At 38.7% G+C, this 27131-nt stretch overlaps 2 protein-coding genes across 3 annotated transcripts in view; one reads left to right on the top strand and one right to left on the bottom strand.

The window, feature by feature from the left end:
• ECM2 (extracellular matrix protein 2) overlaps positions 1–21633 on the top strand; it is a 36743-nt gene extending 15110 nt beyond the window's left edge. Inside the window, exons 3-10 of one of the 2 annotated variants that reach the window (XM_060015044.1) lie at positions 33–221; positions 2420–2977; positions 5243–5358; positions 6995–7130; positions 12518–12675; positions 14795–14934; positions 16285–16611; positions 20217–21633. In XM_060015044.1, coding sequence (XP_059871027.1) covers positions 33–221; positions 2420–2977; positions 5243–5358; positions 6995–7130; positions 12518–12675; positions 14795–14934; positions 16285–16611; positions 20217–20385 — 1793 coding nt within the window. In that variant the 3' untranslated portion in view covers positions 20386–21633. The remainder of the gene's footprint in view (positions 1–32; positions 222–2419; positions 2978–5242; positions 5359–6994; positions 7131–12517; positions 12676–14794; positions 14935–16284; positions 16612–20216) is intronic. The other variant, XM_060015045.1, reaches the window with a different exon arrangement.
• Positions 1–27131, bottom strand: part of CENPP (centromere protein P) — a 223929-nt gene that overhangs the window by 61452 nt on the left and 135346 nt on the right. The window lies entirely within an intron of this gene.

A 27131-nucleotide genomic window follows, 5' to 3' on the forward strand; every position in this document is an offset into this window, starting at 1 on the left:
CAAGGAATTTAAATGTTACTGTTCTCTTCTAGGAAAGAAAGGACACTGTTTGGCAAATGGGATGATCATGTATAACAAAGCTGTATGGTCTCCTGAGCCCTGCACTACCTGCCTCTGCTCGAATGGAAGAGTCCTTTGTGATGAGACCAAGTGCCACCCTCAGATGTGCCCCCAAACAGTTACACTTGAAGGAGAATGCTGCCCCGTCTGCTCTGATACTGGTACAAATATTTAGCCCAAACAAAATATCACATGTGATTTAGTCTTTAACTTCCATTTGTTTTTATTTTGTCACTACCTTAAATTTTAAATTATGATAAACTAGTCATCAGGGTACTTAAAATATTGGCACAATGATGCTAAACATGGAAATTATTTGGGAAATTGCATGATAGGGGAGAGAAAAATAAAACATCTTGGCTTTAGAGTTCTAGCTCTATTAGAATGAGTAAACTCAGACCAGATCACATTCCACATTTGACTCGCAGCATTACAGATGTAGTGATAGAATTTACATAGCAAACAGCTCCCATGTTCTTAGTATGCGTGAAGAACTCTGCTTAGTTCCTTACATGCATTATCTCACTTAATTCAACTCAGTGTGTTTACAGTTATCAACCCAAATGAAGATGAAGAACTCATGGTGAACAAAGAGAGGAGTGGTTTGCATCTAGAGAAAAAGCCCAGTTTTCCCAGTTTTCCCAGTCTATGTGCAGTTTTCCCAGTCTATGTGCAGTCATTACTGCTCAGGTAATCCTAGGGAAATAAAGGGCAATGGCCCTGGAGCAGTGGCTTTCTGTTGTGGCACTGCTGTGCACAGAAAGATCACACTATGAGGTTTTGTTGGCTGCTCACTGTGCCTTATCTATGAGGCTGATGCAGTAGAGGACTCTAGGGAGGAAGCCTCAGGACTCCTGCAAGAAAAGCCTGGCCAATAGCTTATGAAATAAATAAATATGTGTTAAATAATTCGATGGGAAGGGATACAGATATTTTCTGTTGCCTATGATCAAGGTAGATTGTTTCCAAGCACACAGGATGATCACAGGGTGGTTACCTACAAAAGTCTCCTACCAGGAAGAACATCAGAACATTTAGGAACTGTATTTTGGTGTATACTACTAATTATTTTACTAAGCTATTATGACTTTAAAAAATGTTAGAAAATAAAAGTTTTTAATGAAACTGACTCCTTGGGATATGAAACAGAAGATTTATAAAGGCAAGATCCAGAAATTCTCAGACATTTTTCAAAGGACTTGAACTATTATTCTTGAAATGCTGTGGTTATTTTGGAAAAATAAACTTGGATATACAGAAAAGATTTTAAACGTTTCAATATGATAGTTTTAGTTTCATTTTGCTAATTTTTTCCTACTCTCCTTTTGCATGTTCTGTCAGAGATGTGAAAAAAATAACTCACAGACTTTATAATACATACTGACTTGAAATCTCAAGTAATTCCTTCACATAATTATATTTTGAGTTCTTTTTTGGGGGTGATTTATGTATGGCATTAAATAAAATCATAGAAATGATTAAGTAAATTTTTATATTTTGATGAAAGAAAATCTATGTACTGAGCTCACTTTTCCCTAAAACTCTTCATTCAGAGGGTGAGTCTAAAATCTGGTCTTTGTCAAGTCTTCCCCACTTTCTGCCAAAGATAATAACAGCTAAATACAAATGTAGATAAACTTTCTACTATTATATATTATGCTATCATCATCATGTAATAATAAAAAGTACTCTTGTGCATATGTCTAGGTTAAAGAAACATCATCTAAATCTAGGACATCTTCTATAGGTCTCAAGAAGTAAAAATAATTTAAGTACAGAGTCTGGGAGGAAAACAGAAGAGAATTTTCTATAACTCTAAATTTCAGAGGATGCTTTTAGGCCCATGGAGCTGAAAGAAAATCAGACAGATATAATAAATCTATAAATAAAAGCCAATTTCACTACCATAAACAAGTAAAAGGTACATCTCTTTCACTTTTTTATGTCTGACAGTGTACAAATTCTTACATTATCAATAAGCCCAATTAACTGAACAGTATCTACTATAAAGTTATCACATCTGATTATATTACAATCTCACAATAGGACTGCTTATGGTAAGCAATATATGGTAATATTATTCCCTCTTTAGTCACCAGATAGCATGATACTTTAGTAAAAATAAGTATTAAGGCTCACAAGGAAAAACAAGAATTGCCTATAAAGTCTTACAAAACAGAAATAAAGTTTATTTATTTCTATTAAAACTTCAAACAAAAATTTCAAGATACATTTCACATTTAAACTGCACTCATATACCTACAGGGAATGTTATTTACTAACCTAATTTTCACTATGATTTTTCCTTTCATTAATACCACAACTTGCCCCTGCTGTCTTCTCCTTATGTGGTCAGTAGCCTCCTATTTGCTACTCAGTAGTATAGCATTAAATGACAGAACTGAATTTTCTGGTGATTCTTCAGAACAAAGAGAACCTACCAGTTTACTTCATAAGCAACAGCCGTCTCCTTGGGTGGAAATGCATCAAGCACTGAGAAAAGAGGAACTTCAATTTGAGGAGGAAGAAGAAATTAAACAAGATGAAGATAGGGAGCAAAAGGAAAAGATCCCTAGACCTGGAGATTGGGGGAGACCTCCCAATGAGCGACAGAGCAGAGAAGGGGGAGAGCAGAGACCTGGAGAGAAGGGGAGGCAGGCCCATCAACACAGAAACCCAGCAAGGGAGAATGAGAATGAGGATGAGGACGAGGACGAGGACGAGGATGACGATGACGCCGTCAGAGGAGATATGTTCAGGATGCCCTCTCAACTCCCAATCCCAGCTACCCCCAGGGGCATACCACCTCTGCCAAGCAGGTGCTCTCTGTCATACAAAACCATCTCCTGTATCAGCGCCGACCTCACACAAATACCACCGCTAACAGCACCAGAGATAACAAGTCTGGAGCTCATAGGTAAGAGATGTTGACGTTAAATTGATTTTGTGGTTAACTCCCATTGTCCTATGAATGTTATATTTTAATTTTATAATATAAGTTGACCCCAAACAGATTAATTTCACAATCTTCAAACATAAAAACTTTGCAGAAGAGATAGGTGTTTACTGCAGAATAGCACCATCAGGTATAAAGTAAATTCCTCCAAGTGAAACCATGATTTCCTATTGACTTTTTTCTAAAGCCAGGTTTAGAAGGTATAATTTATATATAGTAAAACATTATTAGCATGTTATTCTTTGAGGGTTTTTTTAAGATTTTTTTTTTTGATGTGGACCATTTTTAAAGTCTTTATTGAATTCGTTACAATATTGCTTCTGCTTTACGTTTTGTTTTTTTGGCCGCAAAGCATGTGGGATCTTAGCTCCCCAACCAGGGATCAAACCTGCAGCCCCTGCATTGGAAGGTGAAGTCTTAACCACTGGACGACCAGGGAAGTCCCTGTTATGCTTTGAGTTTTGACAAATGCTTACAGTCAATACCACAATCAAGATATAACATTTCCATCACCTCACCAAATTCTCTCATGTCCCTCCTTTCACCAGCCCTGATGTTTTCTGTCTCTAGAGTACCTTTTCTAGGATGTCATAGAAATGGAATCATACAGCATGTAGCCTTTTCAGCTGGACTTCTTTCATTTATCATAATGCTTCTGAGGGCTATGCAGGTTGTGGCGTTTATCAGTAGCTGGCTCCTCCTTACTTCTGAGAGGTGTTCAGTTGTTTGGACAGACCACAGGTCTCAGGTGAAGAACATCTGGATTATTTCCAGCTTGGGGCAATTATGCATACAGTTGCTATAAACATCCACATATGGATGTTTGTGCCGACCTAAGTTTTCTTTTTCCTAGGGTATATACCCAGGAGTGGGATTGCCGAGTGCTACAGTAAAAGCATGTTTAACTTTATAAGAAACTGCCAAACAGTTCCTTAAAATGGCTGTGACACTCCTTCCAGCAATATCAGAGAGTTCCTGTTGTTTCCCCCCCTTGTTTTAGCCATTGTGGTAGGCATGGAGTGGTCCAGACTTTTTGCCCACATTCTTATAGGGCCAGGAAGAGCTCTGAGTGGAGGAATGGCAGGACAGATACGTGTGTGAGGCTGGCTGGTGGGGAGACTGGGACAGTGAATGAGTCTTGGCAATAAGGCCCATGCTGGGGATAGCTCTGAAGATGCAGGGGTGAGAGAATCTGAGTGGGGTTTCAGATGTGTCTTGGGGGAAGTAACAGAAATAAACTACCACAGAAATAATAAATGATCGTATAAATAAATACTCAATGGTCACAGCGTGACCCCTTTAATCAGGATAGCCAATCTGCAATAGGACATTTCTGGTGTTATGGCCTTCCTGATACCATGTTCACATGACCTCCTAAGGAATTCTTCTCATGCCCAGAGTGTCCTGCTCCAGCAATGCCCCCTCCTTCTGTAGCCTGCATGCCAGGTGTGCTCTGCCATTAAAACAAAACAAAACAAAACAAATTGTGAAAGTCTAAAGTCTTATGAAAGATGAATGACCTGTGCTCAGTCACAGTATCTTGGTTTTATAAGAAGGACACCACATGATTTTTATAGTACTCACTATTTCTGATAAGCTCATTTTCTGGCTTTAAAAATCATTGACTACTGTACTTAATTAAATGTCAAACCAAAACCCCATAAATTAAAGCATGCAGGAACTTCTATAGATTGAAGTCACAGAATTATAACATAAGATCTGGAGGCAATCTGAGAGATTATCTCCCCAAGCTTCTTACTTAGAGGAAACTGATGCTCAAAGAAGGCAAGTCACATGCCCAGGGTTTCATTGTAAAACACAGTATATTTCTGGTCCAGGGTCTAGGAAATGTCAATAGGGAAATACAAAGAACTATAAAAATCAGTCTCTATAGCACCTTCCATAAACACATCTTTGTTGTAAAATGCATAATGTTAACAGAATTGTCTACCAAACCACATTCTGGCTGTTTTAAAGCAGCTTCATCTAAAACATGATGTACTGGAGCATGACAAGTCCTTAGAGTGAAAATTTTGACCATATGAAATAGTCTAGTCCCAGTCTTGTTTTTTTCCTAAACACTCATTTTCTTATTTAATACATATTGTCCTTGCTATAAGTATTGCTTTTCCTCCAGATAAAGCTCTCTTTTGCTATCTATGCATGTGCATGTATACATGTATTTATAGGCACATAGGCCTAAAACACAATTGCTACGTGTCCTAGGCAATTCTATCACCTCCATTCCGGACGAAGCATTTAATGGATTACCGAATTTGGAAAGGCTTGATCTGAGCAGAAATAATATCACCTCTTCAGGCATAGGTCCAAAAGCATTCAAGGTAAATAACATGCTCTGACTTCTAACAATCCACGTGGATGGCTTTTTCATGACTTGTACTGTCAGTGGGTGGAGATGGAGAAGGAAGGAAAAGTAAAATGTTTTACTGGAGTTTTCTCTGAAGAAAGTTTCTGATGTCCCTAAACTGTAGTCAAGTTTTATCTTGAATATAGTATATTATTTTATAGGTTTCTAGCTGTTTTTCCTATGTTCTGTCCTTAAAGCACCCACAACAGCATGAATGACAAAACTAATGTTTTGAATTTATAGAGGAGTTTCTCCCTAAGTAGCAGAAAACATGTTGAAATATGGTCTCTTAGTACATGAGGTATTTCTGGGAAAAAAGGAGAGCTTATCTGGAAATTCTGTTAACATTTTCAGGCCAGCAATACAAAATTTCCTTATTTTGTGCTATCTGCAAAATCTGATAAAGGATACTTCAGCAGGAGGGGGTTCTAGAAAGACAAATGGGCTCAGATGAAAATTAACATGGGGATACGCTAGGGAAAGAGAAAAGCATAGAGTAAACCTTTGAAAGAATCAGATTTAAAATTTTTTTCTAAAAGGGAGAAAACAGAGTATCAAGGACTTTCAGAAAAACAAAGGCAGAAGAAAGGAGGGGTTTATGTGTGTAAACAAATACTCATAAATGTGTGCGCTTAAAGAAGCCCAAGTAAAACAAGTTACATGCCAGGAGGTCAAACTTTATCCCCTTGGGTGGTCTTCTGTCCACTCTTTGGACAAATCACTGGCCTCTTACAAGCTCAGTTCCTGGTTCTCATATAGATTCTGGACTGCAGACGAGAGAGCTCCAGACACTTGGTGTCCATGTTCATGTGAAAGACCTGGAGTCCTGCCTCATGCTAGTCGTCCTGATAGAACAACAGTTGGGACTTGTGCATTTCCTGTATTTGATCAAAAAAGAGGACACTGTAGGAAATTACCTTTTTCTTGTTTTGGGATTCTCTGTCCCATTTCCAAACTGCTGAAATTGACTCTGAGCACCACTGATGTAAATCATTCTGTAACTTTGGTAGTGTAGGTTAGTTTGGCTAACAAACAAATGTGGATATGCACTCTCCAGACAGTCAAAACTGTTTGGGTACCATATAGAAACAGTTTGTTACATTTGTAGCATTTAATTTTGAAGAATTTCCACAATCGTTAGTGCTATTTTATGACTCTGTCTCTACTTAGTATAGATGGAAAACTGAGTTCACAAACACATTGAAAGGGTTCAAATTGCTGTCTTGTTAGCATCTATGACAGATTCAGATTATTGCATGTTTTAATTAACTTTGTGTCTACTGCTGAGAAGTTGAAAACCTAAGATCTAGGAAAATATGACTGGTCCAGTGGTGATAGGAGCGTTCTCTTGCTTTCTAAAGTCACCATAAAAATATGGGTGAGTGTGATGCAAAATCACCAAATGTAGTTTGCTGAAAATACCAGGGAATAAATGCTATTAACAGGACCAACATCTACGTGGCAGGGAGAATATGGGGATTCTTGTCTAAGCCTGAGCAACTGAAGGTTTGTGAAACTTTAGTAACTACCACAAACTGACCATTAAATGACATATATGACTGTACATCTGTGACAAGATAAAAAAGTAATTTTGAGATTTGCCTTTTAAGCTTCTAAAGAAGTTAATGCGCCTGAATATGGATGGAAACAATTTGGTAGCGATTCCTTCAGAACTACCATCTACATTAGAAGAACTTAAAATCAATGAGAACAATCTTCAGGTTATTGATGAAGAAAGTTTATCAGGTATTTAACATTTGACTTTATGATATGTGTCCATATAACCTTTCTTCTGTAGTTGTGTGGAAATTTTATTTGCAATATTGCTAAATGAATAGCTAGTAAAATTTTTTTAGGTCACGTTACCATTTTAAGTTGATAAAATTTATTTTAACTATTGACTGGTGAAACTTAAAAAAATGTATTTTAAACTCCCCGTTGTCTTAAAAATGCATTTTATAAATAAACTTTCACTGATTTCAGGTTTTCATCATTCACAATACAATAACTAAATTACAAATCCATAATATCCTAAGAGTTACACTAACATTCCCCACACAGCCAGGTGTTCTGGTGCTGTGTTTGTACCGATGTTCTTGGTATCAGTGGTGATAACACAGTATCATGGCTTGTTGAACGGGTCTCCTTAGATGCACAATACACCCCATACACAACTCCCACTGTCTCTGAACATTTTGCTATTTTTAACTTGACATGTTTTGGCAAATGAGAATTATGCATAAAATATAAGTAAATGAGCAACTATGTGAGGCTGAGGGGTAATCCTACAAACAAAGTACATAAACTTTAGCACATGCACTCTATATGGCAGTCACTTTGGCTTTGACAGTCTTGTTCCCTAGAGGGCTGCTCTGGCACTTGTCCATGAGACACATGCACCCCACAGGGCAAGACAAATGATGCCCATGGGTGTGTGGTTGCCACGACAGCCTGGCTTTCCCATGGATGGGTTTTAGTGAAGGTGCCCCACATTCTGTACATTTGATACAACTGGAATTTACTCTTAAGACTGTTTCTGGACTAGCTGGATAACTAAAGTTGTCATATTATGAACTCTGTATAAAAGAGGCAGTATTACATTTACCTTTTTGTGAATTCTAGCTATGTCTTTATATGCTTCTTTACGACAAAAACTGCCTAATTTTTCTTTTTATCTTCCTAACAGTCTAGTGTAGTTCTTGAAGTATAGTGCTTAACATTTTTTATTTGATTTGAAATATATTTATTAGGTTAATGTTGATAACCAAGCCTTTAAAGGAATAAAACAATTCCATTATTTCCTTTCATTCCTCAAAAAACTTCATAAGGACAAAACACTTCTGGTGATGGGGAAAAAACAATAATGAGAACTGCCAAATCTGAGGATTACAGAGTTATGGAAATACTCTATTTCCAGATGGATTTCGGGGTACTTAACAAACAAAATTTGAAGGTCTTTTGTCATATGGAAAAGACATTAGAAAGTTCAATTTCTAACTGCTAGGTGAAACAGACCAAAGGAACACTTAATTTAGGACAAGTGTACTAATGGGTTATATGTGATCTACATGTGAGATGGTATTTCTAGCAGTGTTATCAAAATGACATGTTTTAAGTCCTTATTTGGAAGGTGCTCTCACACATTCCTACAACTGCTTCTCCACACGCACTTCCCCCTCGTGAAAAAATTTCCATATTCCCAGAGGGTTGACTGTGTTCCAGGGTGAACACTGGCCTCTTCCCTGATCCACCTCCCATCTCTACAGTCTGAGCACCTCACAGGCCTTGGCCCTGTGCAGGCGGCCAGTGAGGAGCCTCTGCACTGTCACCTTGTCCAGAGAGGCCCCTGTAGTGTGTGGCCCAAAGGCCTCTGTCTTTAGTCCCGTTCCAGTGCTGGTCCCTCAGGTACTGAGTTCTTAGTTCTGCTCTAATGCTGGCCCCTCAGGTACTGGGTTTTCTCTTGACTGCTGTAGCCACTGGGGCTCCTCAACTCCTGTGAGTCCCACTGCTGTGGATGGTCAGGTTGGCTGGCAGTGAGCAAGGCAAGCCCAAGCACAGGCCACTGCCAGTGCTGTGACACTGCTTTTCTGGGTGGAAGCCCCTGGCTTGACCATCAGTGGTCTGTAGCACTTCTGTTAGCTCCCTCATGACCCTTCAGGTTTTATATATATAGTTCCAGAGAAGTGGGGAAGCAGGGCACTCCAGGGAGAGAAGCAGTATGTACAAAAGTGTGAAGAAACAAAACAATTTGGATGCTATGGGAAATCCAGTTTCATGGATCTTGGATGCAGTGTGTGATGGGGAGTGAAGAACAAAAGATGATGTGAAAAGGTAGGAAGGAACCACACAACAGACAGCTCTGCACATGCTATGCCAAGGTGCTGGGAGTTCATCCAGAATGCACTGAGAGATGTGCATACCCACTATAGAGAAAAGGAAGGTCTTAAAATTGAAGGGAAGGTGAAAAAATAGAAGGGAGGGATAGCAGGAGAAAACTGGACATGCTAAAAAATGTTCCTGTCTTCATTAATGTTAAAAACAAAACAAAACCCACGATCATGGTGTCCTTTCTAGCAATGATGGTGGTGTGGCTATCCAGTCAGAATATCTATGAGATCAAGTTCTCACACAAGTCTACCCATGTCTATAACCTGTTATGTAGCTCCCCGCCCACAATGGGAAGGACTTCCTACCAACTTCCTGCTAATAAATCCTCTTTCTGCCACAGTCTAACCTACAAGAACCTTCTCTACCTCCATCCTGTTGCCTGTTACATATAGGAACGTACATACTATCTATGTATATACAATATACACATAAGCCAGAGAATAACCATAAAGTAATGTATAATATTAATTTACATTGTTGTGTTTTGTTTCTCTTTCTTGTGAGGTCATGTAATGACCACCAGTCTACTTCTATTATCTATTTTCCTCTGAAAACTTGTATTACATTCCAAAACCTCAACTATGTACTAGATAATTATGCTGGATTCTCAGTATCTGTAGTTATGGAAATTAAAGAGTTTTGGTTATATGAGGAAATAGAATCACTTATCATAATTTACTAGTTGGCCTCCATAATTCCTCTCTGTCCTTCAGCTGATGTTAAAAACACCAGCAGATTAATATTTTGTCATGCTGTTCCCTATCCAGAGGCTGCTTGTTGCCTAGAGAAGGAAAGTCAGACCTTATTTTCTGGTGCACAAAGGCCCTGCACAGCCCACCTCTGCCCTCTCAACAACCTTCATCCCCTCTTGCATATGGCCCACTCCAGGGCTGATCTCTTTCCTACTCCTGAGCACACCCATGTGGGTTCATGCTTCCATGAGTTCACCTGGCTGCCTCACCCTCCCATGTCTACCTACATCTTTCTGTCTTGAGAATCTAGCCCCACTCACACTTCCGTACCACTCAGGTATACACTGCCACCTCCTCCTTGTCATGTTCTAGAATCTATGATCTGTACTGCTGATGGTAGTATCTTTTGTTTATCCTTAGACTATGTTTTACTTCTCTGATATGCCTAAGAGTAGGATCTGAGTTGCACAGAGCATTTCAGTGCAGTATCCATGACTTGAGTTGAATATGAAAACATCCCCTATTCTGAAAATTTTGGCCACTGAACAAACTCCAAAGTTAAACCCTGAATGTCTGACTCAGATACCTCTGGGTATCTTCACTGCTGAGCTGTCCATTTTCCTTTAAGTTTCCAGTTGATTTGGTCATACCACTCCTGAGACCAGTAGAAACAATTTAGAAAAATCTTGTTTGTAAAAAGGCCTTTCTTGGTAGCTCAATCTGAATGTGTGGAGAATTTTTGATCATTCTCCTTTCAAAACGTCCATCTGGCTGCACTGTCTGCCAAGAGTGAACACTGTGATGGGAATTCACTGCTAAAATTCTCTTGTTCAGAGACTGAGGGTTTGCCAGGCAGTGTCCTGGCAAAAGGACCCACCCATTGCATTACATTCCTCATACATCCTTGATTATGCTGCCATTTCATACCTGTCTGTCTTTGCAAATACTTCGAATGACCCTCTACAACCTTCTACTTCTCATCTGCCTGCGTTCCAAGTCACTGCTTGGCCATTGCTTCCTCTGTGGGGTGCCCTGGCCCCCCAACTCCCTCCTCTGGCTTCTGTTCCTTATACAAACTTTCCTTTCCATACTGTACATTCTTGACTTCCTTTGTCACAGATTAATTGACAATAAATGCATGGGTTTATTTCTGGGCTCTCTATTCTGTCCCATTGATCTATGGGTCTGTTTTTGTGCCAGTACCACACTGTTTCAATTACTGTAGGTTTGTACTATAGCTTGAAACCAGGGAGTGTGATATCTCCAGCTTTGTTCTTCTTTCTCAAGATTGTTTTGGCTATTTGGGGTCTTCTGCGTTTCCATACAAATTTTAGAATTATTTGTTCTAGTTCTGTGCAAAAGGGTATTTTGATAGGGATTGAACTGAATCTGTAGACTTCCTTAGGGAGTATGGTCATTTTAACAGTATTAATTCTTCCAGTCCATGTACAAGGTATATCTTTCCATTTGTTTGTGTTGCCTTCAATCAGTTTTTTTTCATGAATGTCTCTTGGTTTTCTGAGTACAGGTCTTTTATCTTCTTGTTTAGATTTATTCCTAGGTTTTTATTCTTTTTGATGGAAATGGGATTGTTTTCTTAATTTCTCTTTCTGATAGTTTGTTGTTAGTGTATAGAAACTCAACAGATTTCTGTATATTAATTTTGTATCCTGAAACTTTACTAAATTCATGTACTAGTTCAATAGTTTTTTGGTGGCAGTCTCTAGGATTTTCTGTATATAGTATCATGTTGCCTGTAGTGGCAATTTTACTTCTTCCTTTCCAACTTGGATTCCTTTCACTTCTTTTCCTTGTCTGATTGCTGTGGCTAGAAATTCCAACACAATGTTGAATAAAAGTGGTGAGTTTGGGCATCCCTGTTTTATTCCTGATCTTAGAGGAAATGCTTTCAGCTTTTCACCATTCAGTATGAAACTGGCTGTAGGTTTGTCTTATATGTTGAAGTATGTTCCCTCTATACCCACTTTGTTGAGAGTTTTTATCACAAATGGATGTTAAATTTTGTCAAAAAAGCTTTTTCTGCATCTATAATAAAAGATCATTTGACATTTATTCTTCAATTTGTTAATGTGGTGTATCACATTGATTTTTATTGTGGATATTAAACCATCCTTGCATCCCTGGGATAAATCCCACTTGATCTTTTGAATTTGGTTTGCCAATATTTTGTTGAGGTTTTTTGCATATACATTCTTCAGTGATATTTGCCTATATTTTTTTCTTTTTTTGTGTGTGTGGTGTTTTGGTTTTTGTATGAGGGTTACAAACTTTCATCATACAGCACAACAGTGATTTCTCTACAGGTCTGCCTCTCCTAGACCATGCATTCAGCATTGAGTCCTGGCTGATCTGAGCATTTGGGATTTGCAAAGTACTAGGGAAAAGGCTCTAAGGGGGCGGGGGATACAAATAAAGAAGCTACAACATCAGTCCTCCAAATAAACTGAACATTTCACATGATATTTTGAAAGCCTATAGAAATTACATGTTTTTTAGTTATCCTAATGTCCCAATAATTTTATTTTTTTATAGACTTAAATCAATTGGCCACCTTAGAATTGGAAGGAAACAGTCTCAGTGAAACTAATGTCAATTCTTTAGCTTTCAAACCTTTGAAGAGCCTATCCTACCTGCGTCTGGGAAGAAATAAATTTAGAATTATACCACAGGGTCTTCCTGCTTCTATTGAGGTACCAATATCTTACTTATAATATTTTATATTTTAAATACAGTACACTATGATGAAACAAACAATATATTTTAAAAGGTTATTGTGATGCATATTAAACTCAATAGTTTTGGTGCTATATACAGAATTTACTATAATCTGAGCACTGTTTTCAAACAATACAAAATTATGAGTCAAAATTATAACTACTAGTAGAAAATCTTGATAAAGTGAAAATTGGTTCTGCCGACGGCTCTTGGGGAGAGAACAGGGAAGATGAACTGAGTATTCAAACAGAAACTACAACTTGCAAGAAGTACCTTGACTTGCAAAACTGTCTCAAACTGGAACTGTGACATTCATCCCAGTCTGTTCCACCCAGAGTCCCACATGGACTAGCAGTGACCCTGTGAAGATGGACTAGTTCTAACTAGCTCTAACTCTAACTAGTTCTAACTAGCTCCTACCAAGGGCCCAAGCACTGTCGTGTCTCCATCCCCTCTGGAGACACTCCCTGCTGCCCAAGTGTGTGGTCTCTCTTGCTACAACAAGGAACACACTTAACTAAGGGGGGACTCTGGGGGTCTTCCCTGCTGAGTGTACGCCCCAACTTCCTGCATTAAGAAAAGAGGCCTGGCAGATCCAGCTGACTCCTAGGCCACCTCCTCTGAGCTCTGTTTCTGCCGCATACACAATCAGACAGCAGGATGAAGCTTCCCACTGCTGTGGATGCAGTGAGCCAAGAGAGGGCCATTAATCTCAGTATGATACTGCTGCTACCACAGCCACCATGCTTCCTCTTCCTACTTCCAGATTAAGATAGACCTTTAGAATTTACCAAAATTGTAAAGATTGAGGTTCTATAACCTGGCTTTACCTCAGAATCACTTGGACTCTAAAGAAATACAGATTCCTGGACCTATCCCAGACATGCTAAATCAGGTTCTTTGGAGAATGGGGTCAACAATTTATATTTAAAAAATTAAAATTTTAAATAGATAATGCATGCACACAGTAAAACACACACACAACACTTGAATAGTGCAAAAGAGCAATGTGTCTGTATTCCACCTCTGACCCTCTCATCCCTGGTTTCTCTTTTCAAAGACCCTCTCGCTAGCTTCTTGGGAGGTGCTGCCCATGCAAGTACATGTACTGTGAATCCTTCCAATGCACTGCTTCACAGCTGCAGTTTCAACGTATAAATGAGTGTGCTCTGATTTAGGTTGGAATTTATACTTTAAAAAGCTCATGAGTGATTCTAACATACAATCAAGTTTAGGAACCACTGATCTAGTTCACCCCTAAATATGTATGAAGGTAAAAGCAAAAAGCTAAAAATCACTTTACTCACTTCCAACAATACCAAAATTAAATGACAAAGAGGGGGAAATTACTACAACAGGAATAGAAAGTTGCTCTGAATATATATACCAATTGTACTTCTGAATTCCAACAAGATCCCTGAGTGAAAAATTCCTTGTAATGCCAAATGAATTTAACTTGAAGGCAGCTAGCTGTTGAAAACTTACTAATGGTTCTAGCAAACTTCACCCTGATGTTAAATGAAGGCTCTTAATTAACTGTTAATTAAAGTAATTATAATACAAACAAATCTAAAAAATGTGAGCCTAAAAAAATTACAGACAGCATGGACTGGTAGGAAGCAGGCTGACCTAAGCTGGGGCCAGCCAGCATGAGTTTCCCTCATGTATTAGCTGTGTAACCTTGCAAACATCTTGCCATCTCTCCAGGCCTGAGTTTCTCTACTGCTAAATGGTGATAATTTCTACTTATTTCCTACTTTCTAGGATCTTGAAGCCCAAATGAAATAATTTATGTGAATAAGTTTTGTAAATTAGAAAGCTTTATACAATTATTATGGTATGCTATATCATATATCATTTTATGGTTAAAAATAATTAAATAAAATTCATTTATTCCATAACCATGACAGACAGTACATTTTATTTTACTAGTTAGAAAATCTGACAACTTAAAAATATAAACTCATTTTGAAGTGCTGCAAGACTCTTTAGCTAACACTAGTGACAACAGTCTATAACCTGATTTTAATTCTGTGAGATTGAATATATTTATCAACTAATATGAAAAAAATAAGTCTCTTCTCTTAATTATAGGAATTATACCTAGAAAATAACCAAATTGAAGAAATAACTGAAATTTCTTTTAATCATACCAGAAAGATCAATGTCATTGTACTACGTTATAATAAAATTGAAGAAAATAGAATTGCTTCTTTAGCCTGGATAAATCAAGAGTAAGTACATGCTACAATCTGACTTTCTTAGATGATTTCTTTCCTTTGCCATTATTAAACAGGGTATGAACATGGGCAAGTGAGGGAGGTGACAGCATTCTTTCTTAGTGAACCTCCCCCTACATAAAACTTGGCTATTTGCACAGACTTCAAACCACTCATGATATGACTGATGTTAGGATGGCCATGGTCACTGCTGCTGGGGACACCCTACAGTGTGCAAGTGCTAAGCCCAAGCAGTGTGACCTTAGGTCTGATCACTGTTCTGCTCTCTGCTGACCTCACAGGCAGTCATGAAGTTTAAGTGAGATAATCCCATAGTGAGGAAAGAAGCTGCCCTCCTCCCGCCTTCTCCCTCACCATTAGGTGGAAGCACCAGCATTCACTCTTCTATACCACACTGTCTTCACTCCTTCAAACTATTTCTCTATTTCAAGTGCTACAAAACAGACTAAAGAATGCCTGACCCAACAGCAGAAGCAAAAAGCAGAGCCCATCTTCCTGGAGAGGAATCAGTGGCCCCAGGCTGTAGCCTCAGTGAAGGGCAAAGTGTGGAGGCCTTGCTCATCAGGAAGGAGAGGATTAGCTACACAGGGAAGCAGCGTCAGGCCCTGGCAGCAGCTGCATCAGAGCAAATCTGGAGTCATGTGGTGAGGGAATGAGGGATCTGAGTGGCACCATGGGGACAGGCATCTTTCAGAAGCAGGAGAGAGATGAAAAGAGGCCTTGAGGGCCAATTAGGTTCAGCAGGATGTGGCAGTGGCAGGGCAACTGAGTCTTCATCAGGTGAAAAGTCTTCATGGGGTGGGCAGAAGCCGCAGGTAAGGCTCTGAAAAAAGCCAGATAGTTTACCACATTTCCCAGATCTTCTGGCTTATTAACAACCTTTTCTAGATGCCTCATTCTCACCCCAAGTCCCAGATCCCAGGTCATCAGATCAAATGTGGAACAAGAATGCAAAAACCCCTCAACACTGCTACTTTCTTGCTGGAACCAGAGATGATTTTACGGTTTGATGTCAGCTTGGACTCTGGACTTCATTTCTGATACAAGTTTGACCTTAGAGATATTTGGGGGACCTCTTTGGGTCTCAGCATTACCCCTGGGATATGAGTTTTTCTCTCTGAACTCTGGTGCTCCTCTATTAGAGAAGAACTCAAGCAGCTGTGTGGTACCCGGGTAAGAGCACTAGCCTTGCAGCCAGACCACCATACAGCCACACTTGCACTGGGAATCATTACAGCACACTGAGTACTGGCAGGAAAATGGACAAGCATCTTGACTGGCTTGTCAAAACTTAGAGCTTACAGTCACTGCCCTGAAGTCCCCACTCTGTTTACTCTTTTCTAGAAATCTAGAATCAATTGACCTCTCCTACAACAAGCTCTACCACGTCCCCTCCTATCTACCCAAGTCGCTGCTGCACCTTGTGCTCATCGGCAACCAGATAGAGCGCATCCCTGGCTTTGTGTTTGGTCACATGGAACCAGGCCTGGAATACCTGTACCTGTCATTTAATAAACTTGTGGATGATGGCATAGACCAAGTTTCCTTCTATGGGGCTTATCATTCTCTGCGAGAGCTGTTTCTGGATCATAATGAATTAAAATCTATACCACCTGGGGTACCAGAAATGAAAGCACTGCATTTTCTGAGATTGAACAACAACAAGATACGGTAAATTCTGGCCTTTTCAAGTATCCATTTAAATTGTCATGGGTGACAAAATATAGGATTAAACAACAATGACATGATGTCTGGAATTTACTTTAAAGAAAAAAAGTGACAAGAGGTTGCATTAAACAAGATTGGCAAATGTTAATGATTGTTGAAGCTGGATGATAATAGGTATGTAAGGATTCACTATAGTGTTTTTTCTACTTTTCTATGTATGCAAACTTCCATAGTAAAAAAAATGTAAAAATAGAGTATGATTATATAATACCTAGAACCTTAGAGGCATGTTCAAGTGAGGCTTCAATGCAGTAGACTATGGTGCTAATCCCACCTCCATATGTAATTTCAAACACTGTAATCTGTAGAACACAAAACCTAAGTATATGCTAAAATTAAAATTGCTTCTATCAAGATTTTTCTGAAGACAAAATTCTGAATAAATTTATTGAGACTCAGCTCCCTCACTTCTGAGGATACATTTTTCTGTGTGTGTTCTGTCTGCTGACAGAGTCATCACCCCTGCCTAGAAAGTATGAATGTCCCAAGAATTAATCTGGAACGCTTTGTTAGTGCAGCCAACGAGGGAGGCAGATCCCAGAGCTCTGTGGGCCTGTCCTTGGAGATTATACCCCTTACTCTTTTACCTGTCTCTACATTTCCAAACACAAACTCCTGAAAAATAAAACAAAGAAAGAGTCAAAAGTTTATAGGGGAAGAGGTGGGGATGGGAAAGGCTTTAAAGATTCAGAGTCAAAATTTTGGGGCCAAAATAATTCCTAGGTCATGCTTATATGCTTCCTATTGCATTGCATCAGGAGGCATACAATATCTGTTCCATTCTTGTGGGATTTAGGCAGTCACGGCCTGATATCTCCATTATAACCTTTCTCCTCCACCACTGAACCAATGGTTTTTTCACTCACAGATGCTTATTGCTTGCATCTGTTATTTCCTTAGGGGTAATAAAATGGTGAATTTCTATTTTTGTCATTCTTTCCACATTTTATAGCTGGACTTCCTCTGTAAATAATATTCTCTTTTCAGTTAGGGCAACTTTGTTACTCTGAAAGGTAGGCTCAGTTCTTTTCTTTAAACTGCCTAGCAGAGTAAGAAGTTGGTTACATATTTGTAACTGTGTGAGGTGATGGATGTTACCTAAACTTACAGTGGTGATCATTTCAACCACATACACATACATCAAATCATTACGTTGTACACTTTAAACTAATACAATGTTATGCCAATCTTTATAAAACTGGAAAAAATTATATATATGCATTAAACATAAAGGAAAAGGACTATAAAATATATTAAAATTTTAACAGTGGCTGTCTCAGGATAAAAAAGAAATTGGTGCCTAAATATTTTTGCTTTATTAATTTGTTTTTGGCTTCCTCTCTTTCTCTGGAGAATCAATATGAACTTATGGCTTTATATATTAAGAATGTTTCAATCAACTGCAATCATTGTTCTTAAACTGTCCCATCTTTGGCCAATGGTAGCCCTTCGAGTTGGTTCCTGTGTCCTTGGATAGGCCTCTGTAGATCTTGAATGGCTCACTTTTATATTCCCCACTACAGCCCGATGCCAGCCTTCTTCCAAAGAGCCCTAGCTCCTCTCACTGGGGAATCGTGTTCAGAGGCCCCAATCTGGGCACCAGGCATCTTCCTTTCAAATGTGTTGTTACTGTTTCAAGGCCTTTCAGTGGACTGCCAGAAATATGTATTTTGTGAAGAAAAAAAATGAGTTCATACTGATATTCCCAAGTCAAATTTAATGTTATAGAGAAGTGCTTCTGTTTTAAACTTGCTTATCTTACACTGAAAATCTAGGTTCCCAACAATAACTTATATTTACTATAAACAATAGTTTCAAAATGATAATACCATTATTACAACTAACAACAAAAGTATTTAATTAAGTTTTTATGTTTTTAGTAGTTCTACTTGTCCTAAGAATATGTTCCATGAAGGATGTATAGCTTAAATACAGAAGTTTTCTCTGTAACAATAGGTCAACAACTTAATATTCAGATAGGTCTTTAATTTGCTTTGGTTTTTAGGAATTGCTACTTTCTATATAATATTTTTTCTATGCCTGTCCCTTATACCATACTCCACCCTTTCCCATAGGTTAAGTTTTTTAAAATTTATTTTTGGCTGCACTGGGTCTTCATTGCTGTGCACGGGCTTTCTCTAGTTGCGGTGAGTGGGGGCTACTCTTTGTTGCAGTGCGCAGGCTTCTCATTACAGTGGCTTTTCTTGTTGCGGAGCATGGGCTCTAGGCGCTTGGGCTTCAGTAGTTGTGGCATGCAGGCTCTAAAGCACAGGCTCAGCAGTTGTGGCGCACGGGCTTAGTTGCTCCGCGGCATGTGGGATCTTCCTGGACCAGGGCTCGAACCCATGTCCCCTGCATTAGCTGGCGGATTCTTAACCACTGCGCCACCAGGGAAGCCCCTAAACTTTTAAATTAATTTCCCATTGATGATCCCAGTGTTATTTTTTTAAAATATAAGCATACATACATGCACTCATATTCCCCACTGCCTCTCACAATTATTATACAAATTATTACACCAAACGATTATTAATTTTTTCTCTCTGGAAAGAGTGTATATTTTTCTGTTCTTCACTTTTAAAAATTGTCAGTATATCCTGGATAGCACTCCATATAAGTATGTAGAGAATTTCCTCAGTCCTTTTTACAGTTGAATAGTATTCCACTATATGAACATTTTATTCAACCAGTTCCTTATTGATAGACATTTGATTGTTTCCATTTTTTTATACTATAAATAATGCCACAACGTACAACTCTGTTCAAATGTAATTTTGTATTTTTCCAATCTAACTTTGGGATAGATCCCTAGAAGTGGGATTGCTGAGTGAAAGGTATAAAATACACATGTAATTTTGCTAGATACTGCCAAATTCCTATCTGTGGGGCTGTACTGTTTTGAATTTCCTTCAGTGATGTTTGATCCTATAGAGCCTCATCATCAGAACATGTTAATGAACTTTTGGATTTTTCTGGGAGGGCGTTGGGCAAATCTGGTGAGAGTGGTATGCCAGTATCATTTCAATTTACATCTTTCTTATCATGAATGAAATTAAGCGTCATGTTTACATGCCATTTCATTTTCTCTTCTGTAAACTGGTTACCCAGGTATCTTTTTTTTTCTTCTCATTTCCCTCTCCTCCTAGGTTTTTAGGTCTTTGTATATTAGCCCTTTATCAGTAATATAAGTTGCAAATACTTTCTCCTAGTTTGTGATTTGTCTTTTAACTTTGCATTAAAAAAAAAAACAAACCTGTAGTCAATTTATTAATCTTTTCTTTTAGTGCATCTGGTTTTTGAGTCACACATAGGAAGATTTTTCCCCCACTCCCAGGGTATGACCATGTTTTATTCTACTATTCTATGGCTTCATTTTTTCACATGTAGATCTTTGACATATTTGAAATTTTTTCAGGTGTATAAGAAAAGGATCCAATTTTATTTTAAAAACAAAAGAGATTTAAAACAAATGTAAAATTTAACTCCTAAATTATGAAGGCAGAATATTACTTGGATCATTTATGACTTGCATGTCTATTTTTCCTTAGGAATATTCTTCCAGAACAAATTTGCAATTCTGAAGAAGATGGTGATTCAACCCTGGAACATCTTCATCTTGAAAACAACTATATTAAAACAAGAGAAATATCACCCTACGCATTTTCATGCATAAGATCATATTCAAGTGTCGTTCTTAAACCACAAAATATCAAGTAATTCCATGTTTTTCTTTGTCATTTGTAAATTATACTCACATATCTGTTTCAGTAGCATCTTTCATCAATAAGAGAGATATAATGTCATGTTATACTTAGTATCATTATGCTAGCCAACCTGATTCGCCAATGCACATAAGAACAACCAAAGACATATCTACAAGGTTTAGTCTTCTAGCAGTTTTAGTGAAGGTTTCAGTTTTACACTCTAGAAAGAGGCCATCTCATTGCACAGTTTTCTCATGAGAATAGGATGTTGTGTGCTACTGAACTAGACTGGAAGAATCTGGAACAAAATAAGCATGTCCTTTACAACAGATCTTAGTATTGCTATTAGCTAAGAACTCCCTAAGTCCTTTTAAAAATTATGTATATTATGGTTCAAGACCAAGAAGTTGATAACAGGAAAAAATAATAGGTAGAATTTATGAACTAGTGTTCTGTTTATTATCCTACTGTTAAAGCAATAATTTATTAATTTTCTATAAGACCCTATGATACAATTACTGGTATAAATAAACTTAATTATTGTCTTAGCTTTAGTTCCTTTTATTAATTATACGTGTGGAATTGAAACACTACTATAAAGTTAATTTCCTGGTTTTGAGAATTGTACTATGGCTAAGTATGTGGTTATTAACATTAGGGGAAGCTGGGAGAAGTGTATATGTGAATTCTATATGATTTTTGTAATTTTTCTGTAAGTCTAAAATTTCTCTGTAAGTCTAATAAGTTTAACAGTATTTTAAGATCACCCTCATTATTCTTTGCTCAAGATCAAAAGATTTTATGGGAAGCAGTGGAGTTTGCTTAAAATATATGTTAATTTTCCTTGACTAAACCTTGTAAATGTAAACCTAATGCATAAATTTAAAAAAATTTTTGCTCCTCTGGTCATTGTTAGTACCTCTTTTCTTTGCCCTAATTTGCTCAAATGTATCCTTTTACTCAGTTCAATTTAACATAAAGCTATTAGTATTCACTATGTACTAGACCCTAACAAAACCATATAATATATTAAAATTTTCATTATATAATGATCTTTTATCTTTATTTCTAAAGTAATTTGTAAAAGACACATACAGAAACCACGTTGACTTTTCTTGTTACTCTCAGTTTTGTACCTTGAAAAAACACCAGATTAGGAACTTAAGTTCTAGTCTTGGCCCCCTTGGGCAGGTTACTCTAATTTTTCAAACTTCAGTTATTCAATCTTTTAATAGTTCTCTCACCATCCTCAGAACCTTCCAGCCCCAATTCACAGGGTCATTATGAGAACCAGAGAATAAAAAGCATCTAGGAAGTGTGGTATGCACGGTGAGTATACTTATAATTGCCAACATTTCATATAAAATTGACAGCAACCAGCATATTCAACCAAAGTTGATTATTATCTGGACAGCTTTCAAAATGTGTAAGTTTGATTTATCCCATTTAAGCTAATGTTATTTCTAAGCCCCTTTTCTTAATATCTAGGTTTTTGAGATTACAAAATGAACAAGAATAATAATATGATACAAACTGTTAGAATCAAGGGTCAAAGGCTTAAGCCAAGTTGCTAAGAAGAGAAATAAAATCCTATGGAACAAAAGTTGAGATTTATAACTAGTTGAGGAATGTAGAAGCATTGCTAATTTAAAATGGCCAAGTTGAATGTAAGAGACAGATGAAAACAAGAAGATATGGTTATTCATTTAATCAACAAGAACCCTTGTGCAATGCTTCTTGCTGTGTGAATATAAACGCATTGACATAAGTGGTTAAAGGCAACCTAAACAGTAAACAAAATTAGTGTCAGAGGGGACCCAAACTGAATAAGGTGAGTCAAAAGAATTAGCATCCTGGACAACACAGACGAATACTGAAACACTCCAGCATTCATTTCTCATTCTGACTTTAATCAGATGTGTCCCAGGTGCTGTTCTACAGAGACAGGGATGAATAGATCAGATGAGGTCCCTGCTCTCTGGCAATGCATACTGCGTTAGGGGCAATAAGCAGGAAATCAAATAGACAATCAAATCAACAGGCCAAGTGTAATGAAGTCAGAACAGGGTGGTGATGCAATGAAGCATGCTGAGTTCCTGAGGCCCCTCTGCCTGGGCCTGGGGGTACTCCCAGATCGTGGGTTTCTAGAGTGTGCGAACAGCACAAGTTGCAGTAAGACACAGCAATCCCTGGAAGCCTTGGAGTAACACCAGGCCCAGGAACACACTGAGACCCTATTGTGCACTCAGGGACACCCTGTTGGGAGCAGAATCTCTAGAAAGGCTAAAAATCAGAATGACTGTTGAAAGCTTTGTTTTTAAGTTGTAAGATGCTTTTATTTCTGATTTTATAATTTAAAATATAAAATATGTCTAGCATTGAACTTGTTTGCTTTGAAACTTCATCATACTCTGGATAGAAGCTTTAATTCCATTTTTAAAAATGTGATAAATGTCCATATAGCAAACATTGTTCATGATATATAATGTTTAAAATAAAGAGGTGTTCTGTTTGGCTTCAGAAATATGCTGTAATTACTAATACATATGTACACTAAGGAAATCCTGGCCCAGCTATGGTCTGAAAATATTAATCGTGTGTCATCTTTGCACATAAGTACGAGGAGTACTAACTAACTTTTCAATTTTGAGATTTGGCTTATTGTAGATTAAAATAGCTCAAAAAGCACTAAAGATAAGATGTGGTTAAAGAAACATATAGCCTAGAATCATAAGGAAATAATTACACCAGGAATCAGGACACCTGGGTGCCCATCTTGGTCTCCAATAATTATGTAGTCATTTTACTTTTCTGAGATCACTTGATTCAATTATAAAATAGCATGCTGTGTGACTATAAATGCATTGATGAACACATCAGTGGTTTTCAAGCATGGCTCATTAGGAGTTCATGGTGCCCTGGGGTGGAAGTGTCCCTAAAGAGGAAGTACACAGACTCTCTTCAGACAAAACTGCTTTGCTACCATCAGGAAGGGTTAGCTGCCACTGTTCCTGCCTGCCTCCCTAACCACCCTTATTTCTTGAAACCAGTAGACAAGGTACTATATAAATGACACATCAAGTTTTAAGAATCATAAGGAATATTCAGCCAAAGTCCCTGGTCCTTATCCTCTGCTCAGCTCCTCCCACACTTTCAGAGAACTTCGCTGGAGAGCTCTGGTCTGAAGAAACGCTTCTCAGGTATGCAGATTACAGCTGCCTGGACACAGCCAACCTCTGAGTATGCCAGAGCAAGGAAGTTTAGTAGATGTGTCTGTTCCTTTGGAGCTCCTAGGGTGGGATCAGCCCTGAGCACTTCTGCCACAACCAAAGACTACTGACCTCCAACCTGAAACACCCTGAAAGGCAGTCAGCATGAGTACGTGTTCTGTAGGACAGGCACAACATGGCACAGTGCTGTAGCGTGCACAGACTGGGCTCACATCCTTGTCTCTGTCAGACTGTGTCACTCCCTATGGAGAAGGCAGGTCAGGATGACCCCAGCATCCTGAGGGTGAGTGTGTGGCGCTTGGGAATGACAGGGAGTAGGTGGCTGAGTCTGGACTTAATATGCATCTTCTGAATGAAGACCACAAAGTGGAAAGTCTGGACACCTGAGAGTGCGTATGGCACACCTCTAAATCTGAGGGTGCAGCGCACCTGGTTTGGCGGGTGCTGCCAACAGGAGCGAGAAGATACAACAATCTCTCCTTGGGCTTGTATTGTCAAATGACTCTACACACATCCCTTAGGAGTCAGGCTTGTGAGGTTAAAGTTAACTACTCTTAGGGATGACTGCTTTTATTAACATGGAAAACACCACCCACTACACTAGTTGAAATCTGCTCCTGGTCTGCATGGACACCACTAAGAGCAGTGAGGATGACACCCCATTCACACAGAAGAATGTGATTATTCCAATAACTGTTCAAACTATGTAGTATAAACCTTTAAATTCATTGGGAAGTGTTAATAAATTATAATGCTTGTTTCAAGATAATTTTAGATTTGGTAAGTATGTGGAAATTTAAGCCACAGATGATGGGTATATAGCTAAAGGATAAAATCCCAAATTTTTACTGGTGCCACACATTATGTTAAGCATAATGCTGTGTGCTATAGGCAAAAATGGCTTCCCTGACAAATTTAAATCAGGAGTAATAAAGGAAGCCTGTGGTATATATGATACGGGAAATAACGAGCACTGAGTTTGGAGAAGAAAAGATCAACAGGCTTGAGCTGGGCCTTGAAATAGGATTTGAATCAGTTGAGGGGGAAGGAATGACTGACTAAAAGAGGCATGAGCCAAGCATAGTTGAGGTTCACCAGTGGAGGAAAGATTATACAGGAAATAAGAGGCCTGGGATGGCTTGGAAGGCCAGCAAGAAGAGACCAGACTTACTGTGATGAGAAATGTAGTGCACCACCAAAAAACTCTGAAGGGAGGACTATGTCATGAAAGCAATGGTTTCAGGAAGGAAAAAGAGCCACCACTGTAATAATCTAGAAACAGAATAAGTGGGACCCACACAGCACAGGTGACAGGAAGAAGAAGCAGGAACAGGAATAGGTATGACAGAGAGTTTGAAAGAAAGAAAAAAATATCTACATTCTCATCGTGGAGATTAAGTCTGAGGGCAAGTTTGCCATAATTAGTGACCACCTGTGGTCTTCTGAGGGACTCAATCTCAGAAGGACATTATGAGCCATGAATAACTGAGAATATATTAAAAATAAAATGAACTGATTAAATGTAAAAAGAAAGAAAGAGAATAAAAGAAAAGAAAAGAGAAGAACTATTAGTGGATAGTGATCTACCATGTAAGGGACACACACAAAGAGAAAAGGAGACAAAAAGGAGAACTGCTCTGAGTCTCACTGATCCTGCTGAGAAGCTGTAAGAAAGGGACAGTTTGGGTGAGAATATGCTGAAGTTGGGCAGGGGGCGGGGGTGGTCACCATGGAATTCAGGCAGGAGGGTGGGAATGCACTCAGCTGGAGTGGAATCCAAAGGAAAGGATACACATTGAGGGGCAGGTGAAGAGAAGGGCAGGGGAGCGGAACCCTAATGAGCACCGACTTCCAATTTGAAGGGGAGCAAGTACACGGTAAGTCTCCATCTGACTTGAGCCATATGATCTGATCTCAAGGAGCTTCCAAGGCACAAGACAAGCTGTGCCTAGAAGCCCAGCTCCCTGGGAAGTGACCCCTCCCTTCGGCACTCGGCATCTGTTCCACCAACCTCATGAAAGACAGATCTGGTATTATGAGTTAGGTCTGCATTGATTATTTCTTTGCATGTGGGGTGTTGTACGGTAGATGGGTAGGAGGTGTATCTTGTTTTCCCCAAAAGATTGTAAAACTTAGAAGAAGAGAAACAATTCATTTCTTGGATCCCTGCATTCTGTGTACAAAGTAGGTACTAAAATGACTGTTGATTCCTCAGTCTAAACAATCAGCTCATGAGTTGTCCAAAGTTGATCTTAATACTACTCCTAAACAAAACAAAAAGAAATCTGCAAAATTTAAGGATTTTTAAAGGAAAAGCAATAAATATTTATAAAGGGTCATAAAATTAATAAGGAATAATTTCTCATTAATATTTCCTGACATGGACATTAGAAGACACAGAGTATATTTTATAAAAAATTAAGTCATGCTTTGACAACTGGTAATACTTAGTAATCAACTGATTGTTCTCCATAACAGCAACTTTGACAATGTTTTCCAAAGCCATCATTTAAACATGAATTACTAGGTTCATAGATGCTGACATAAAAGAATGAAATACTCATGTTCTGCTGTTTAAGTGAAACCTCAAAGGGCTGGGTAAAACCCTCTAGGATATCTATTCCATCTCTTTCCCTTATTTAGAAAACAGAAAGTTTCCTCATAGGAGAAGTACTTACAAATTGGTGATAAATGAATTATTCAACTGTCCATAGTTGAATTCAGACTCTCAGTCAAATTAAAATTCAAAAATATTAAAAATACTTATGGGGCTTCCCTGGTGGCGCAGTGGTTGAGAGTCCGCCTGCTGATGCAGGGGACAAGGGTTCGTGCTCCGGTCCGGGAAGATCCCACATGCCGCGGAGCGGCTGGGCCCGTGCGCCATGTTTGCTGGGCCTGGGCGTCCGGAGCCTGTGCTCCGCAACGGGAGAGGCCACAACAGTGAGAGGCCCGCACACCGTAAAAAAAAAAAAAACAAAACAAAACAAGCAAAAAAAATACTTATGAAAACAGAAGTTTCTGGCCAGCTCTAACATATACCAGATGACTCCAGGGGCCCTTAAACCCTAGAAGTCTGTGAAACAGGTGGTCCATCTCTTGAAATGAAAAAACAAGAACGAGTATCTTGGGTCTGAACTGGAATCCTTATTAGCTGTGGGCTTGGTCAAGTTACTTAGACTCTGATTTCCAGTTTCCTTGCCCATGAAATTGAGGAGAACATCTGCCTACCAAGGCTGCTGGGAAGGTTAAATAAGGTGATGTCCATGACAGTACTGAGCACAGGGTGGACGTCAGATGAGTGTCCATTCCTTCATGGATAGGCATTGGGAAACCAGCAGGTAGGAAGGTTCAGTGACTTGCTCAAGGCTGCCAAGTCTCATAATATGGTAGATATTAATTATTAAAGGACATTGATTCCTTAGATTGTGATATACAGTGGAAAAAGGAGTGGGCCTATTACAGCAAGGCAGGAGTCAGCAAATGCTCTCTGTAGACGGCTGCACTCAAGTGGGACTCTGCAGTCATGTCA

This window comes from Delphinus delphis, chromosome 6 (genome assembly GCF_949987515.2).
Source record: "Delphinus delphis chromosome 6, mDelDel1.2, whole genome shotgun sequence".
NCBI lineage: Eukaryota > Metazoa > Chordata > Mammalia > Artiodactyla > Delphinidae > Delphinus > Delphinus delphis.